The sequence below is a fragment of the Numida meleagris genome, chromosome Z (genome assembly GCF_002078875.1).
Source record: "Numida meleagris isolate 19003 breed g44 Domestic line chromosome Z, NumMel1.0, whole genome shotgun sequence".
Classification (NCBI taxonomy): Eukaryota; Metazoa; Chordata; class Aves; order Galliformes; family Numididae; genus Numida; species Numida meleagris.
In genome coordinates this window covers 25,234,901-25,252,552 of record NC_034438.1, presented here as the reverse complement: position 1 = coordinate 25,252,552, position 17,652 = coordinate 25,234,901, and the positions used below count along the sequence as shown (strand labels likewise).

The 17,652-nt window shown below is 41.8% G+C and overlaps 1 protein-coding gene across 9 annotated transcripts in view; it reads left to right on the top strand.

Moving 5' to 3' along the window:
- The window catches only part of ARHGEF28 (Rho guanine nucleotide exchange factor 28), a 133,173-nt gene continuing 123,033 nt past the window's right edge, over positions 7,513 to 17,652 (top strand). For 8 of the 9 annotated variants that reach the window (XR_002433178.1, XM_021379614.1, XM_021379616.1 and 5 more), the window contains exons 1-2: positions 7,513 to 7,669; positions 15,589 to 15,632. Coding sequence is in view for 8 of the 9 variants with exons in the window: in XM_021379614.1 (XP_021235289.1) it covers positions 15,600 to 15,632 (33 nt within the window). In the remaining variant the exon portion in view is untranslated. Of the gene's footprint in view, positions 7,670 to 15,047; positions 15,069 to 15,588; positions 15,633 to 17,652 lie in introns of those variants that run through there. The other variant, XM_021379612.1, reaches the window with a different exon arrangement.

The following is a 17,652-nucleotide window of genomic DNA, read 5'->3' as shown; positions in this document are numbered from 1 at the left end:
TATTCCATAGCTGTTCAGTGGTAGTTGTTGAAGGTTCTATGTGCAGCCTGGTGTTCCATGACTTGAGGACCACGGATGGCCCTTGATAACAGAGTTCTTATGGATTATTTTTGTGTCTGAAGTATGCATCCACTGTACTGCCTCAAAGTCTCATGTGCATAGGAAGAAGTTACACTGAGATAGCAGATTAGTTTGATTTTTTACTGGTTTGTCTTATTGTGTGGTTTGCCATTGAAGTTCTACTAAGAGAACTGGCCATGGTGTGAGATGCTATCTACACAGAGAGAAATCTGTTCAAAAGGTGAAAAAACAAGTGCTATTTAAGATCTTCATTTCTAAGAACACTACTAAAATTATTTTTTGTAGGTTCTTACCCAGCTGGCCAGCTATTTTCTGCTGTTTAAGTAAAAGTACCCAATTGTATAATGACTTCTACAGGGGATTTACTGTCTCCATGTTGGAAGCTCTTATTTGCTCAGGTTAAAACTAATCTGCTTGTCAAACTTGTCTGTTATTTGTGATCCTGCTCTTGTCTGTTACTAAAAAAATTAATATTGATTTTTTTCATTTAGTATGATTTTTTTTTTCTGTAGGCAAGATTTTTCGTTATCAATGCAGTTAAGTTACAGAGGAGACAAAATAAGACGTTACCATCACTAACAATGAAACTGTTGTTTATATTATTATTTTAATTATGGCATTAAGGTAAAACTTCAAAGAAGACAGTAGAAAAAAAGTTCTTTCAGATGGCTTTTTTTTTTTTCCAGTGGTTTCTGTTCGCAAATGTTTAATAAAATGCATTAATGCTGCACCAAGCTGGAATATTTTTGTTCTAAATGTGAAACTAAGATTTTGCAACGTAATTACTTTTCCAGCAGTGCATTACCTTATAACTCAGAACCTAATATTTTGAAGTACTAAGATTAAATGTCGTTTGCTGAAATGTTTGAAATAACTATAATGAATAAAAAACTATATGAATAATAGTTCATTGAGTTGGAGAGGGTGTTACATTAGGTTTCCTGTTTGGAAAAGGAGTTCTGCCGATACGGAAAAGTGGATATTTCTTGAGGATAGCATTTTCCTAGACTTCTAGGTCATCTGAGAATTGATTTGGCTTTGAAGTACAGTTAACATATTTCTTTTTTCCCAGAGCAGCAAGTTTTAGTTGGAATGTATCTCTTACTTCTATTAAGTCCTGGCATCTAGTTATTGGAAAGGGAAAGGCAGGGGACATAGTAACTTCCCCCCCCTATTTAATGTGGACAATTGCCAGAATAAAAATGATTCTCTAATCTAATGCAAACAGAAATAGACTGGGTTTCAAAAAGAAGAGTAAATTTTGCACTTTCCTACCTTTTGTCAACTGAATTACAGGGGAGAAAGGGACAATGAGCTGATCAGTTGGTTGTTCTTACCAAGACTAAACTCTGAGCGTTTCTCAGGAAAGCTACTGATCTCTCTTCCCTAACTGCCTGTGCTAAGAAGTGACACTTACAATAAATAGCTGGGTTAGTTAAATATTCAGCCTTCCTGAGGGTTAAAACCTTTCTGTTTCAACAATGTGCTTCGAAGCCCATTCTGCTAGTTTGCTAAATTGAATTACTCAAGTTGTTCAAATCTGAATAATCATGAGAATATATGTATGTCACTCTGAAAGTAATGCCTCCTATTTATTTCCATGGAAACTACAACAGCTACAAAGAGCACGATAACACTGTTTGAGAGAGAAAATTCTCAGCTGCAAAACACCATTTTCCAGCATGATCACAACTACTAGCTTTGCATTTTTATCAGCCATGAACAAGAGCCTACATGCCACACTCATAAAAATCCGCACCTGTGGGGGTGACCACTGTCCCTGTTGTCACTGCTGAAAAGCAACACTGTTTTGCCAATGCACAGGGTCAGTACAGAGGACACAGACACCAAGTAAAAGAAGTGAGTTTATCAAGACTACTTTATTGAAGAAGACATGGCTATTAGTTGTAGGTGATTCCTCCCTACAGGGAACTGAACATCCAATACTAAGAGCAGACCCTCTTAGAGAAGACTGTGCAGTCTTCCTGGGGCTTGGGTGAGAGATGTCACCAGGAAACTACCTAGCCTGGTACGGCCAACAGACCACAACCCCTTATTGCTTTTCCATACAGGGAGAGGTGAAGCACCTACGGTGGGTCAAGGGTTATCAAAAGGGCCTTGGGATGACAGCTGAAGGAACTGAATGCACAGATCATCTTTTCTTCTCTACCTCCCGTGTTGGGTAAGAACATGGAAACAAATCAAAGGATCTTATCTTTAAAAATCTGGCTCCATGGCTGGTGCTTTTTTTTTTTTCTTGACAACCAGATGGCCAACCAGTGGGTTTGTGGGCACTGGATTGTGTTTGCCTTTCTCAAAGGGGGAGAAGGGTCCTTGGAGAGAAGCTAGCAGGGCTCATTGGGAGGGCTTTAAACTAGGTCTGAAGGGGGATGGAGGGGACAGTGAGCCCTGAGGGACAGGGTGCTAGCAGGGGCAAGGACCTGCTTGCTGCCTTGAGAGGTGCTGGCAACACTGCAGCACATGTGAAATCCTGTGGTGATGAGGCAGAGACTGCTGGGGCAGTAGGAGAAAATGATGGGGAAAATAAAGGGAAATACTTAAAAGGAATTGAGGAGTTATCCCTTAAGGAAGTGACAAGACCAGCTGCCCAGCTGAAGTGCTTGTACACCAACACATGCAGCTTGGGAAACAAACAGGAGGAGCTGAAAGCTACTGTGCTCCTGGAAAGCCACAATATAGTTGTCGTTACCGAAATCTGATGGAATGATTCCCATGACTAGAGTGTGGGTGTTGATGGCTACAAGCTGTTCAGAAGGGAAAGGCAAGAAAGGAGGGGAAGGGGGGTTGCTGTCTACATCAGGAAAGGCTAATGAGACATTTTTCCAAGATACATATTTTGCTAACAATCACATACAGATATTATATACAACTTGGTTGTGAGATTCATCTAGAGATCAGCCTTGGTTCAAGGGCTGTTGTTCGGGCCTTAGTACATCAACAAACTACCGCCTCACTATGCTTTCATCCGCTGTTTGGTTTCCAGAAACATTCAGCAAGTGTCAATGAATGTCAATGGGTGTCATTTTTTCTTCATGGAGGAATTCAGTGAAACACCTTTGCTTCATATGCACTTCCAAGTTAGACACCATTCTGTCAGACTGTGCCTCTGCTGCCATCTGTCATATGGCAACAAAATGTAACGGGATATTGGTGGGAAGGTTCAGCATCTACCGCCATACCACCAATATCTATCTGCCTCTGACACCATGGGCCACCATCATAAAATAGGAGGCATTACTTTTGGAGCAGCCCTAATAGAAAATACCGAGGCATTTATGATCTATCCTTATGATTGAGCTATGCAGAGGGCTTTCAGAATGAGAAACAAATAAAACAAGGGTAAGAAATGCTCATAAAAGAAAGAAGTTTGAGTGGAGCCGCACAATGCGTATTTGCGTGTCTAAAGGTTTCAGCAACTGATGTTACCCCTCATACTGTTGTACGCAGTTAAAACTTAGTGAAGTCAAACAAATTTTTGTAAATGATACAATTTCCTCAGATATAACAGAATTTAAGTTTTGATAGGTTTGTTGCATCACCATTTGAATACACAGATGTTAAAGCTGCTCTTCTGAAGAAATGTTATACACAATTTCATCTCTCGCTGTGTATCTTTAATTACCAAATTAAGACAAAATAGATGATGATTATCTTGTGCTCTTGGAGATGTGGTTGGTCAGCTATTGGGTTTCACACAACTGCTGATTTCCTATGTACTTCTGATTAGAATTATTTTTCTTTACTTTTCAGATGTTCCTTTTATGAATGAAGTAGCTGAGCTGGTTCTGTTTAAAGACTTGGATTTGAGTAAAGGAAGGCCTCTGAAAATGAAACAGTGGCTTTACTTAATAGACAGTTGTTTTTACTAGCTACATAAATGTATTACAATCTTCAGTGTGAAACAAAATAATGGGATTTACTTGTCTCCTCCATTCATTCCAGTGGTGTCATTCAAGCGGTGTAAGATTGTAATTAGCTTCTCAGAACCATCATTTTAAAGTGTGTATGAACACTTTCTTACTCAATGTAAAGACTGACTTCCAGGTGAATGAGGACATTACTCGCTGCAAACTGCATTTTTCACAGAAATGGGCATTTAGCTCGAGCCCACAGGAACAGTGAAATTTCAAGGTTCCAACAGCACACACTGCAAGACAGCTGGGGCTAGGCTCAAGTTTGTATCACATATACCTGTACAATAAATGTAGGCAGAGAACATATATACATTAAAATAAACATTTTATTGCTGAATAAGATGAAATGTGATGATTGAATGCAAAAGTTGTACTCAATATTTTTGTTTTTGAGGTAAAAAATATTTTTGTTTCTGAGTATTTTTGGCGTTGTGCAGCAGTAACCCGCAGTAGGAATGATGCTCAGTGTATGGCTTGTGAAGATCCACTGGTAGCGGTGGTTTCTAAAGGACTGCCATACAAACCATAATGAATTTGAAATGGGAAACAGTAAAATTTAAAGAGCATTGCTGTGGAAGTGTAGTAGTGAAATGACTAATGAAGCAAGCAACTGCCAAATGTTTAACGCTGTTGAGTGAGGAAATGGGTGGATATAAATGAAGACAAAAATATTTATACGTTTTTGCTGTGCATCCCTGCAGGGGAAATTACATGAGGTGCTACAAGAAGGTTCTAATACTATCTGAAGGTATGTGCTTATTGCAGCCCTTCTCAAATTAAATAGGTTAAAACTTACAGAGATGTCACTTCTATTGACTCATTAATGGGATTAAGAAAATCAGACTGCGTGCTTAAAACTGTAAGCAGAATTGCATGCCTAAAACCTGAGGTTTTGAGGGAGAATATCTTTCTCTCTTTCTGATCATTTAACCTTCTGCCAGACATTTTTGTTTTAGATTTGAAACCTCATGAGTTTGACAACACCAAACAAGACTGGACTATGTTAGGAAAAAATCTGAGCACACTAAAGACTAAAATGTCGAGCAGAACGAGGACAAACTCACCTCGCTGTGAGTATATTCCTTGGCCCTGCTCTGTGGGGGTGACCTCCTTGTACTGCAGAAGTCCACTGGGATGGCAAAGTTCTCACTGCTATTGCCAGCAAAGCAAAATCATTAGTCTCCAGGCTGTTTCATCTCTCTGAATCTAAAAACAAAAGGCTTTTAATGGCTCTTACAACACTTGTGTAACACAAGCAAGTCTTGGCAAATTCTTTATTTAGATTTGCACGCATGCTTGAACTCTGACTGCGTGAAGGTTACGGCTGCAACGCTGAGCAGGGATGCTTTCAGGATGCCCTCCATAGTCATTGCCTACCATTTACTGGCATTCCTTGGTTGGAGCCTGTATCCTGCCTTACTGAAAAACTGCAAAATGAAGAAGTCAGAGATTGTACAAGAAAACAAAAACAACAACAAAGCTGGATCTTAACAGATATTGCATTTTACTGTTTAAAACACAAGTTTCCTAGCTGCAGATCAAATTTTTGGGGAAGATCTCACACATTTTATCCTTGAAAGGCAATGCTAAAGAAACAAAAGACCTATATTTAATCTTTTACGCTTTCTCTTTTACGATCACCCTTACAAATGAACAGAGAGATGTATAGGAACAATGTGTTTTGAAAGGGTTCTAGTGTAAGTCTTGATTTTAATCCCCGTCAGCATAGTTTTTTATAGCTACCATGTCACATTCCTTCAAGAAATGCTCATGAAATTATCATGCATTTAGATGGATGAAAGTAAGTGGCAGGACTATAATTGCATTAAGGCATAATGGAAAACAAAACCTGAGAAGCATGAAATTTTTATTATGAAACTTGAGGTTGGAGCTTTCACCACTTGGATACAACTTCTCTATTAGATGGATACGCAGCATGTGGGCCTTCCAGTGTCCGATAAGGAAAACGTCAACCCGAATTGTGTGTGTATATGTATATATACATGTACACACATATATACATATGTATAATAAATAAATAATATTAAAATACCAATTTGTGTTGTCAGTTTAATGATATCTACTACTCTCTTGTAACTGCCTTAAAGGGAAGCTAAATCAATGGAGACACCCATCCACGGAGGTGTGCTTGTGGAACGGGTCATTGCTTCACCCTCTGCAGTGAAGCAGGAATTGGTCTGCATATCTGATTTCACACTTCTTCTTGAAACCCCTAGGAGAGGAATGTCTTTACTCTCCATACTTAGTGCAACATGGGAAGAAAGCAACGTCTGCTGTTGTCTTTTCCTAGTATTCAACCCACTCCCTGCTGGAAGGCCAGCTTTTTCTTGTTTCCTACCTCTGAAGATCAGCATGCCATGTTTTTTTGTTTATTTTTAACTGATGCTTTTTTTTTTTTTTTACTTTTGCTTATTATCTGTGCTCATATTTTGCATTGTTTTACTTGTTTGTTTTTTTTTTTTTCTTTTTATTTGTGCTCACATTGCTGCTTTGGGTCAAAGAAAGTTCAGAAGTCAGGACCTGCAGTTAACCCCGTGTGTATGGGAAAGGAGAATACAGGAAACAAGAAATAAGCATGCCAGGAGCGTGCTTTCATCTCAGATGATTCTCCCAGAGGACTTGGATAACTCTTTTGAGTTATTGGCCGAGTTCATTTTAACCAGTAACACTGCTCAATAAGGCAAAAATTAGAACCTAGCTAAGCTCCAGTTCTGTACTGAGCAGATCCTTGTGTTTTCCTCTGATTGCCTTTGTTCCTCTTCCTTTCCCAGATACTCCACATACTGAGAAATACAGAGCTACACTTTCTTACCTTACATATGATGCTTAAAAAACTAATTCTCTCATGCACTGCTTACTGCACTTAAATTGCAGAATCACAGAATCATAGAACCATAGAATGGCATGGGTTGGAAGGGACTGCAAAGCCCATGGAGCCCCAACCCCCTGCTGCGGGCTGGTTGCCACCCACCAGCTCAGGCTGCCCATGACCCCATCCAGCCTGGCCTTGAGTACCTCCAGGGATGGGACGTCCACAGCTTGTCTGGGCAGCCTGTGCCAGTGCCTCACCGCACCCTCAGTGGAAAACTTCCCTCTGACATCTGATCTAAATCTCTTTCAGTTTAAATCCATTCCCTCTTGTCCTATCACTGTCTACCAGTGCATTAACTTCTTTTCATCCCCACACACTGTCACAAAGAAAGTATGGTGTTTGTCTACAACAAGCAGGGCACAATCTATCTCTGCACTCGATATCCGACAGTCCATCTGCACTCCTCCACTGTCTTTGCTCATGAACTACGCTGTCCGAATGGTCTTGGGAGTCAACATCATGTAATTCAGAATAGCTGAAAGCAGCGCAGCAGCTAGACAGCATGGTCGGATCTGTCCCCGACGCACTCCCGGAGCGGCGGTGCATGGGTGCGCTGCGGCTTCTCCGTCCCCGCGCGCTGCAGCCGGAAGAGGGCAGCGCAGCGCTCCGAGAGCCGCCCGGGGCTCCCCGCGATCGGGGGCGGGCTGCCTCCCGCGGCCGCCCCGTCCCGGAGGGGCAGCGGCCTCCGTGCGCGCGGCTGCGGTAGCGCCGCTTCGTTTGCTCGCCCCGCAAGCAGGCGCGGCTCGGGGCGGCTCGGCAGGTAAGCGCACCGCGGCACCTGCTGCCCGGCGGCTCCCGGCCCGGCGCGGCGGGGCTGTGCCGTGTTCCCGTGGCAAAGCTGCGGCGTTCGGCTTCTGGAGTCCCGCAGCAGGGCGGCAGTTTTTATATATAACTGTATACATGTGTACCTATAGATACTTAATTTTATATGTAGAGAACTATAACTCTGCCTACAGCTCTGTTTCTGTTTGTTGCTTATTTTGCCCTCAGCTGCTGCTATAGTCTCATTTCTCATCTCTAACGAGGTGTCTTGTTTTACAAATGTTAGCCTTTCTGAGCACGAGCAAAAGAAGTTTAAAATTGTTTCGATCGAAGGATGTAAAAGAAAACTTTTCTGGCGGAGCAGTTCAAAGCAGCAGATCGGGAGTGGTTCTTTGTAGCGTTTTGTTCCACGGCACTGGTGTGTGCAGCTTAGAACTACGCAAGTTTTCAAACTGGGACTGTGTTTTTATGCAGAAAAAAAGACTCTGAAAACCTTCTTCATTTTTCTGACTAGCTCCTGCCTCTGCATTTGGTGTGATGCAGGAATGAAGGTAGTTGTCCTGAGCCATGGCGAGACGCAGAGATGTGATAAGAAGCCTAACAGAGGACATACACTATTTTTTTCTCTTTTATGATTTTCTTTCTACTGTGCTTTGCAGAAATAGGATTTCAGGAGGTGTTTGAGTAGAAGGGATTTTCCCACCTAGCTGGAAAATGGATTGTGTTCTGAGAATTTAGTGTGAAAACTGACATGAGGAAATCGAGTGAGAAAACTGAGTAGTTCGGAGTTTTTCTAAAGCAGGATTTGAATACTGAATGCAATGAAGAAAGAGCTCATGCAAGTAATATCTGCTGTGATACTCCTCTGGCCCTCTCAGTTGATGTCTAAATTGGACATTTCTGCCAAGATTTTGTTACGTAATATCACACAGGAGTATTCTTTTTCCCAGTCTGAAGCTGCTGCTGTTATTCAGGAGAAGTTCCTATTGTTCCCCCAAGAATAGTTGCTTTGTGGGGCTCCCTGGGAAGGGGATGGTGTGTGAAATGGCTCACCATGCTCCCAATCTCAATAACACACCGAACAAGAATTTGTACCAGGACACAGGAAGGATGGCCTATGACTAACACAGTGACTCAGAGGATCCAGTTCGAAAGGTTGGCTCTGCCAGCTGAAAGCCAGCCCTGTGTGGCCTCAAATTGGGCAGTCAGCACAGTTTAAAGATGGGGGAATATGGTAACCTTGGGGCAGGTGTGTTTGCTCTGTGTCCCTCCCGCAGTGCTCCAGGTGCTTGCACACTGCCCAGAGCAGCATACTGCAGGAGTGTCACAGTGGCAGTTTGTGCCTGAGTTTTACTGCTGTGTTAGCTTGAGTATTACTGCATCTGCAGCATCTTGTCACCTCCGGATGCTTCTTGGAATCTTCCTCAATGCTGTAGGATGAAATTCTTCAGAAATTATAGATTTTTGGTTAACGTCCCGCTGACAGCTAAGCCGTGTGCATTGGTTGTATCTTTAAGCTCAGGATCATTATGATGGATGCTGTGAATGAGCAGTACTGGTCAGAGGGCTGTCCCCTTCCTCAGTCACCCTTCTGACTGGAAGCTGCTTCTGTAAATATCAGAGTGATTTCTAATTACTTCTGGTTTCAAAGAATATATTTCTTAACAACAGTAGAGTTTGTTGTGCCTTGCACATTTAGCAGCATAGTCATGGGATGAAATTTTACTAGCAGAGTTGTTCACACACTGCACACTATATGATCTGAGTAAAGGAAATGGTACCTTGGGGAGCTTGGGCTCTGTTAGCAGGGTGGCAGTTTGAGTGTAGGCTATGTGACAATACATGGGGTACATTTGGCTGGAAAAGAGGCAGTGAACAGAGAGCTGTACCATGGCAGTTCTGTGCCTCATCTCTTGTGTGGTTGTGTTCAGGAGTAGGCATCCCGTCTGAATCTGTCAGATTCAGAATTGCATTTGTGCTCCTGGTTTATGCACAGCTGATACTGGAGGGCGAGTGGTACTCATTTGTTGGAGCTTCAGGGTCTCACTTACACACTTTGAAAGATAAAAGAAGACTTTTCTACGAGCAAGTTTTGCAGGAGGGATTGAGTTACCGAAGAGTTGTGAATTTGAATAAACCCATTGAAATTTTCAAACAATGTCCTCTTTCACTTTCAATTTTCAGTTTGAACAAGTGGGAGAGAAGTGTGCAGTTTCCAGCAAATGCGTCTAAACAGTTTGGCAATGTTCAGTGTTGCAGAGTACTCTAAACAGCTGAATGCATGAAGGTCACCCAAACTGCCTTAATTCTGCTCTGCTGCCGCCCTTGGAATAATCCGAAACCGAGAGAGTCTTGTCTCTCCAGAGCAAGCTGAGATGTACTTTGGCTGCTCCTGATTTAAATAAACAGTGCTCTCAGGGCATGAATGTGGAGTGGAAGTTACAGAGGTATCGTTGTACACACCATGTGTCCCCCTAACTCTTTTCCTTAGTTGCAGCACTTTGGTGAAGGTCAGGGCTAAGCACTGATGAAGCATCACTGACAGCAATGGAGCTCGTTTGAATGCTTGTGTAAAACCCAGCATTTCTGGTCCACTTCTTTGCTTTCTTCCCAGTAAACGGTACACCTACCCTGTATAAATCCTTTAATGAGTTCCCTTTTCCTCTCAGGCATTATGGCTTCACAGCACAGAAAAGAGTGGTAAATTCCTAAACCATTAAAAAAAATCATTTAAAAATATCATTGAAAAGCAATTTTCTCTGTCAAAACTGGCTTTAAAGGGAGGTGAGAGATACCTGGCAGTGTTATCAAACAGATTCTAGTTTGTTTTAGAGGCCCTACAAGTACCTTTGCTTTTCTTTTTGTCTTTCGGTAATGTATAAGACAAATGTTCTAAAGCTTCGCAGGTTTCTAAAACCTGGCTCTCTGTTTTGGTTTTAGCTGAAACAAAAATGCTGCATTGAGACATTAATAGAAGAATGCATAAAGAATACATTTTGCCAACCTCAGAGAGGTGCTTTTCTAGAGATGTTCCTGTTGTAAAACTCAAAAAAACCTTGCAAACTTCTGGAGAGAGTCTTAATATATTTTCTGTGCTAGTGGAAAATATGGAAAAAAATGGACAATATGATAGCCGTGAGTCAAGTGGTGTTTTTTGGAAGATTTATGATTTTTTTAAAATCTCAAATTGTCAGAAAGAGAGCTATTAAGAAGGGTGTTTAATTGCATTTCTTCTGTTCGTTTGTTTCAAAAGCAACTATTGTTTGGTGAAGTAATCAACACTAATGCAAGCAGCTTCATTATAAATTTAATAGGTGAGGGTTTCTTTTACCTGTCAATTTGAATACTGTTAGAGGGAAGCAAATGTGCTTGCAAACTGCTGGCTGAGGGCTTTGCTTTGTCCCCTCCCTGCCCCCTTCACATTACAGATCTTCACGAAAGCTGAGTGTAAGATCAAGGCCAAGAAACTTGGCTGTAAAGGTGCAAATCTCTGTATTTTGGAATGTAGCGCTTAGTATGGGTACAGTTAAGCTCTCTACTTTTTTCCTTTTGTTTAAGACTTCCAGGGCCTTTTAATCAGGCTCAGAGCAAGGATCTGCACATAAGAGAACTGAATCTGTACTAAATCAGATCTGATCTCTGTGCAGCACATTTTCTGGTCCTTGGAAGCAGTGAGTGAGCCTTGAGGTACACATATGCATAACATAACTCACAAGGAATCTATAAATCCAAAAATAAATTGGATTGGTTTGGTTGCTGTATTTCTTGGGAGGAAGCAGTGGGATGAATATTATTAATGGAACCTGCTAGCTTCTTGACACCATACTGGAACATCAAAAAATATTAAGTTGGGTATAAACATAACGTGCAATAATTCATATTCATCTTAGAGGCTGTCTTGTGGGATGATAATAGCATCAAACTCCTATGGGCCGTGACAGTGTTGTGTGATGGTCATCCAGTGGAAGAGAGAGAGATGGAAGCTCTCTTACAATGCTTGTGCTGCCAGACTTTGTACAATTGCACATTTTGCTTAGAAGATGATGCTGGATTGTCAAGTATCGCAGATGATCCTCGGTGAATTCCTGCTTATCTTCCAGTGGACTCCATGTGTCTTTTGTGTTGCTCCACTTGATGAGAAAATGTTTTGTTATCTTCGAACCACCAACTCCTGTAGGTGTTGAAAGCCAGGCTGGATGGTGCCCTGGGCAGCCTAATCTGGTGGGTGGCAGCCCAGCCCATGCCAGGGGTCAGGGCTGGGTGAGCTTTAAGGTCTTTTCCAACCCAAACCATTCTATGCTTCTGTGATTCTATGATAAGTCTTACATGGAAGAGAATTATGGAATACACACTGCTGCTCATGCTTTGTAGCACTCCTGTATGCTTACACAAACCATTGGCTTTTCACAGCAGCAGCAGAGCCCATAGTTTGGTGAGGTCCATACCACTGCTGAATCACAGGGCAGCATCAAGTCCCAAGCCCGGTCTTCACCTTTTCTTTGTCTTTTTTCCACAGTTAGTTGCTTTCTTTGCAGGGAAGAGAAGAAAATAAAATTCTGACTAGGAAGCCAAGTCACTGTAGCATCAAGAAGTGTCATCTTCTGTTTAGGAAAAAACTGATGATAATAGGTGCCAGGACAGCCAAATAGCAGTAACAGTGGTGGCTGAAGGGTCACCTTCTCAGCCAGCAGAAATGCCTTTCCACTGAGATTTAAATAATGCTTTTCTGTGTATAATTTCGTTGATGTGTAAAAGAAGAAAGAAAAAAAGAGTGAGCAGTTTCATAATGGGAGTTGTTTCCATTTTAAATGCGGCTAACTCAGGATATAGATGGAAAATAGAAATGTCAGGTACTTTCTTCTTCTGGAGTTTCTAACATGTCTTGATAACAGAGAATACCATGATCTATAAGTTAGCTGAAATTAGTAATGTCTGATATATGAGAGTCCCCACAATCAGCAACTAATAAATAAAATATTGGGAAAGCATAGGAGGGATTATTTATGCATTTTTAGGAAAACAGACAAAAACACAAATCTTGCTGATACTCATCACAACAACCCCAAGCTTGTCAGGAGACCAGAAATAGCATTTGATGCTAGATTTACTGGGAGACTGTAGATTAAAAAAAATAAAAAAAGCAAAGGTCAGTAATTTTATTTTCTAGATCTTTTATTCTTTCTTGCACACTTACTTCTACTGGGCTAGAATGCACACCACAGAAAATGCTTCCATTAAATTTACGGCTAAGTGGAATCTTCTTGGAAGCTGACAAGGTATTGTTCTTTGTGTGGATGAATCCTGCTGCTGCTGCAGTAGGTGTGAGACTGACATTCGTGTCCAGTGCCTGAAATTGGACCTGCCTGTCGGCTCTGTGTCGGAGGAGAAGGTCAGGTTGTGTGCTGTAGAACAGTGTGTATCCACTGTTTCCAATGTGACCTGGGGTCTGAGCCTGCTGCTCAGTTGGGCTCCTCCTCAGCACGCCAGAACAGCTGTGGCATTGGTGAAATTGCTACTGGGAGAGCTGAGCAGCCCTTCACTGTACAGGCAGGGTGCATGTGAGCCCCATTCAGCTCCTGTCTTTGAAACAGATTGCACAAGAACAGCTATGGAGCTGTTCAGCCAGAGCTGAACATTTCCTCCGTACGTGCATCCTCTTCTTCTTCCTGCCCCTCCCAGCCACTTCCAGTAACCACACCAAGTTACAGTAAGCCCCAGGCAGAGGAAAGACATGAGGCACTTGTGTAAAACCTTTTCTGAACAGCTGGCACTCCGAAGAGTGAGAGGAGAGCAGATTGGTGACCTGGTGTTGTGTGTGGATATATACTGGTTATTCTGCGGGAAGCAAAATGAGCATTAGGTACGCTTTTGTCTCCAGGAAAAGACATAATAAGATAGCTTATATTAAAAATACTGACATTTATTATACTGATTATATTATATACTGATAAAATATTTCAAAGAGGTTCTTGTCAGTGTTCAGTATCTCATATTTTCGAAGAGTGCAGTACCTATTGCATCAAATGACTTAAATCTTAGGTCTGCTCATCCACTCAGTACTGAGCTAGGTACCTGGTGCTTCAGAATGACCAACACCTACCTAGAGGGTCCACAGGGTGACTTAAGTGAAGAATGGAGGGAACTGGAGTCAGGATGGTATTGGATCTCCTGTGAGTTCTGTTTGCAGTATCCAGTAAAAAAGGAGCTTGTTGCACTGATGATAATGGTAATCTCCCGTGGGAAGGGTGAAATTAAGCCTTCCCAGGCATGCTTGCAGCACAGTGGGCGGACTGGGCTGGGTACTTGCCCTCTTCATCCTTTGCAGAGAAAGATACAGTGTACATCTGTTGATGCTGTCGAAGTCCAGCAGGCCATATGACCAAAGGAACCTGCAGTAGGTCTGGTCCTGCTGTTGTGGCATAATGATTTGATTGTGTTTATGTTTTCTTAACAGAGGAGATGGTGGAGAGTAGTTTGGATGTGCTCCTTGAAAGAGGGAAGGCATTACGGGTTGAGGGATTTTATATAGCATGATAGAGCAGTTGTGTGCAAACAGCTGGCTGGCATGCCTCCCATTTCATCCTGCCATTAAATGATGCTCTCTGTGTGTGTAATCTGTGTGTGGCAGTAATTGTCAGTTGGTGACAGGTCTGGAATGGAAATCAAAGAGGCTCATCAGCCCTGTAATGTGATGCTTGAGAAAAGCTCCACCTTAAAACACTCCTTGCAGCCTTAATGCTATGGTTTCTTAGTTTCTCTTGTAGCTGTGTTTCCTTCTGTGCAAACAGAGCTGTGCTTCCTATGGCTGCATTCAGGATGCTGGTGCTGGAAACTGCGGAGCTTTGTCTGTGCCTGTTAAAGCGAGACACCTTGGAGTCAGCTGCAGGGTTCCTCCTCCTGCTGCCAAACACGAGAGCCCCTCTGTCCGCAGCTAGCCGCTGGCTGGGCTGGGGTTGCTGAGACCCTTTTTTTTTGCCATATTAAAGTTTCTTTTTTTTTTTTTTTTCTCTCTCTCCCTTTTTTCATGTATATATATTTTTTTCTGGACACTGAATGTTTGTGGCCAAGTATTTTTCTTTTAAAACTGTATTTAATTTTTGAAGCTTGTCAGAAGGGAACTTCTGAAATCCTATCTTGCTCAGAGCAGGCCGTACCTATGCATTAACCAGCAACGCGCTGCACAGCCCTGAGCCCTGTTGTTCTTGGAAACCGTTCAGCTGTGAAAACAAGGCCACATCTGAGCGAAGGCAGCCTCCTCTTAAGTGAGACTGGAGCTCTTTCTTAGGGGCCTGTTTCAGTGAGACTTGTGTGTACTTGCTGGGCCCACCTTGCTGTTTTAGAGACATGGAGTTGCTTCTGGTACACTTTTCTTGTTTTCTAGGAATGCTGTGCTTAAGGTATGAATGCTGAGGGTGTAGTGAGTTTGAAAAAGTCTCAGTATGTTGCTGTTTAGGGTTTTAAAGGCAACCTGCCTTGGGGATGTCTGTTGTGAAGTTGCTGAAATACCTGCCCCAGATGCTTGGGATACTGGTGTAGATTAAAAGGCTGCTACAGATGTAGATCAACTTTTCAATTCCTGTCTTTGCCTGTGTAGGTAAGGAGTGCTGCAATCCCCTGCTCTTAGTTTGCTGGCACTAGGAACATCTCCACAGTCAGTCTCAGCCATCTGTGACCTGTTCTGTGCGCTGTGCCCATAGTGGGAGCAGCACGCGGCCTCCTCCTCCAGCACCGTCCCTCCGGCCTTTCCCCTTGCTGGGGAGACCAGGGCAGCTGGTCACTGAGCAAAGCTTGCTGTGTGCTTTCTTTCACTAACTCTGGAAAGATGTCGATTTAGTTCATAGCCGTGAATGGGTTTCAGTGGTGTCAGTGCCTCCTGATTCATTGTGTAATAATCCCACTGATTTATTCTCTTTCTAGGTGCTGTGACAATGGAGCTGAGCTGCACTGAAGTTCCTCTTTATGTAAGTCCTACAACATCTGTCCCAGGAGGCAGTTTCTTTGGCTCATTCTGATGCAGCAAAAGAAACCAAAAACCACTCTCTGGCTGTCTGCAATCTTAGGCTGCTGAATGTTGCTGTCAAAAGCAGGCATGTGTGGGGATGGTGGTTTTCAGTACTGCAGATACATTCTCTGAAGTAAAATTATTGTCCCTGTTGGATAATTTTTTTCTTCTTCAGTGTTCTCAATTGCAGTTTGCAGAAACTGTTACTGTCTGTGGAGAGTAACACTCCCTGGTTACAGCTTACAATTTACAGGTGCTTTTTCCCCTATAAAATTTCAAATTACCATTCTTTCCACTTCCTCAAAGTGGAACATTTTATGTGAAAAAAAAGCCTAATAGGTTGAAATTGGTAATAAAAAGGATTTTTTTTCCACAGAATGTGAAGTGATTGGATATAATAAGTGAACTCAGAAGAGTTCAAAAATATGTTCAAAGATGTGAGGATATGCAATAGTTAACTTAATTTACTGAGATAGCACAATAAGGATTGAAACTTGGGCAACTGAATGACTATTGTTAACAAACTAAAACTTTTATTTTTTATCTTGATCTGCCTTGATTTTCAGTGAGAATGGTAGCAGGGGTACATGAATGTATGTATGCAGGACAGTAGTGGAAAAGTGAAGTGTGAAGCACTGGAACAGGTTGCTCAGAGAGTCAGTAGATGCCCCGTCCATGGAGACACTCAAGGTCAGGATGCACGGGGCTCTGGGCGTCTGACTTAGCTGTAGGTGTCCCTGCTTACTGCAGGGGAGTTGGACTAGGTGACCTTTAAGGGTCTCTTCCAACTCAAACAATTCCATGATTCTATGAGATACGGAATGGGGTTGATGAAAAGAGCAGTATAAGATGAAAGACAGACAGAAATAAAAGAACTAACTGCTTATTGTGATGAGATAGGGATGGAAATGAAGGGTGCAGATAATTTGTACCCTGCAGTACTGAAAGAACATAGAGTTTGCTAATGCACCCCGAAGAATTGGCACTGTGTTTGTCTGTTTGGAAGTGGGAACCTCAGGCTGGAGAAAATTAAATGCAGCATCTGTACAGGTGGGAGGCAGATTTCCGAGACCTACTAGTGTGATGTCAGTTGTGTGCAAGGTCTTAACGACAAATTTTGATGGAAAGAATAATTTGGGATGTGATGGTAATGAATAAAATTCAGTATGGTTTTGTCATAGAGGTCTGAACCAGACTATCCTGATATCGTCCTGTGATAATGAAAGAATTAGACAAGGGCAATGCAGTGGGCTTAAATGAAACATTTGATGCCTTGTCTCAAAGGAAATTCTTATGTGGCATGAAGGTGGAGACACTTTTCACACTGTTTTCAAACATGCTTACCATCTGTATCAGGTGGATTTTATGCTGTTCCTAATTCCAAAATTGTCTGTCTGAGAGGCTTTTACTTCTTGTAAAATGATGTAGGAATAACTGCACTTCTGTTTTTATTATACAGTTGTTAATATTTTTAACGATTACACACACGGTACTTTTTTGACTTACTGTGTCTTACAAAGCTAGAGGAGGAGCACGGAACTGTTACTTCAGACTGTCACATGCTGTCAGTACTGAATTTCTTTGCAAATCTAACGTTTTGTGTAATCTGGTCATCTGAGTGATGACTGTTTATTTTTTTGTTGTGTAAGAGAGAATGTAATCAGAAAGCTCAAGGACTTTGCTGGGTAATGTGATTTTTTGGGAAATATAATTAAAAAATACTCGATGAAATTACTCCATTTCGAAAATGCATTATTTTGATACACCTTTTCTTATATATAATTTTTGTGGCAGCAATACAATTAAAATGTAATTAAAGCACACATAAATGTCATGGTTTAAAAAACAAATGGTAATGAAACAGAAAATTAAATATTTCAAGCACATGTTTTTTAGTTAATTTGAGGAGCCTGCTTCCGGCTTCTAGACAGCAAAACACTGGTAACTACATCAGAAAATTACTCTTTATAAACCCATCT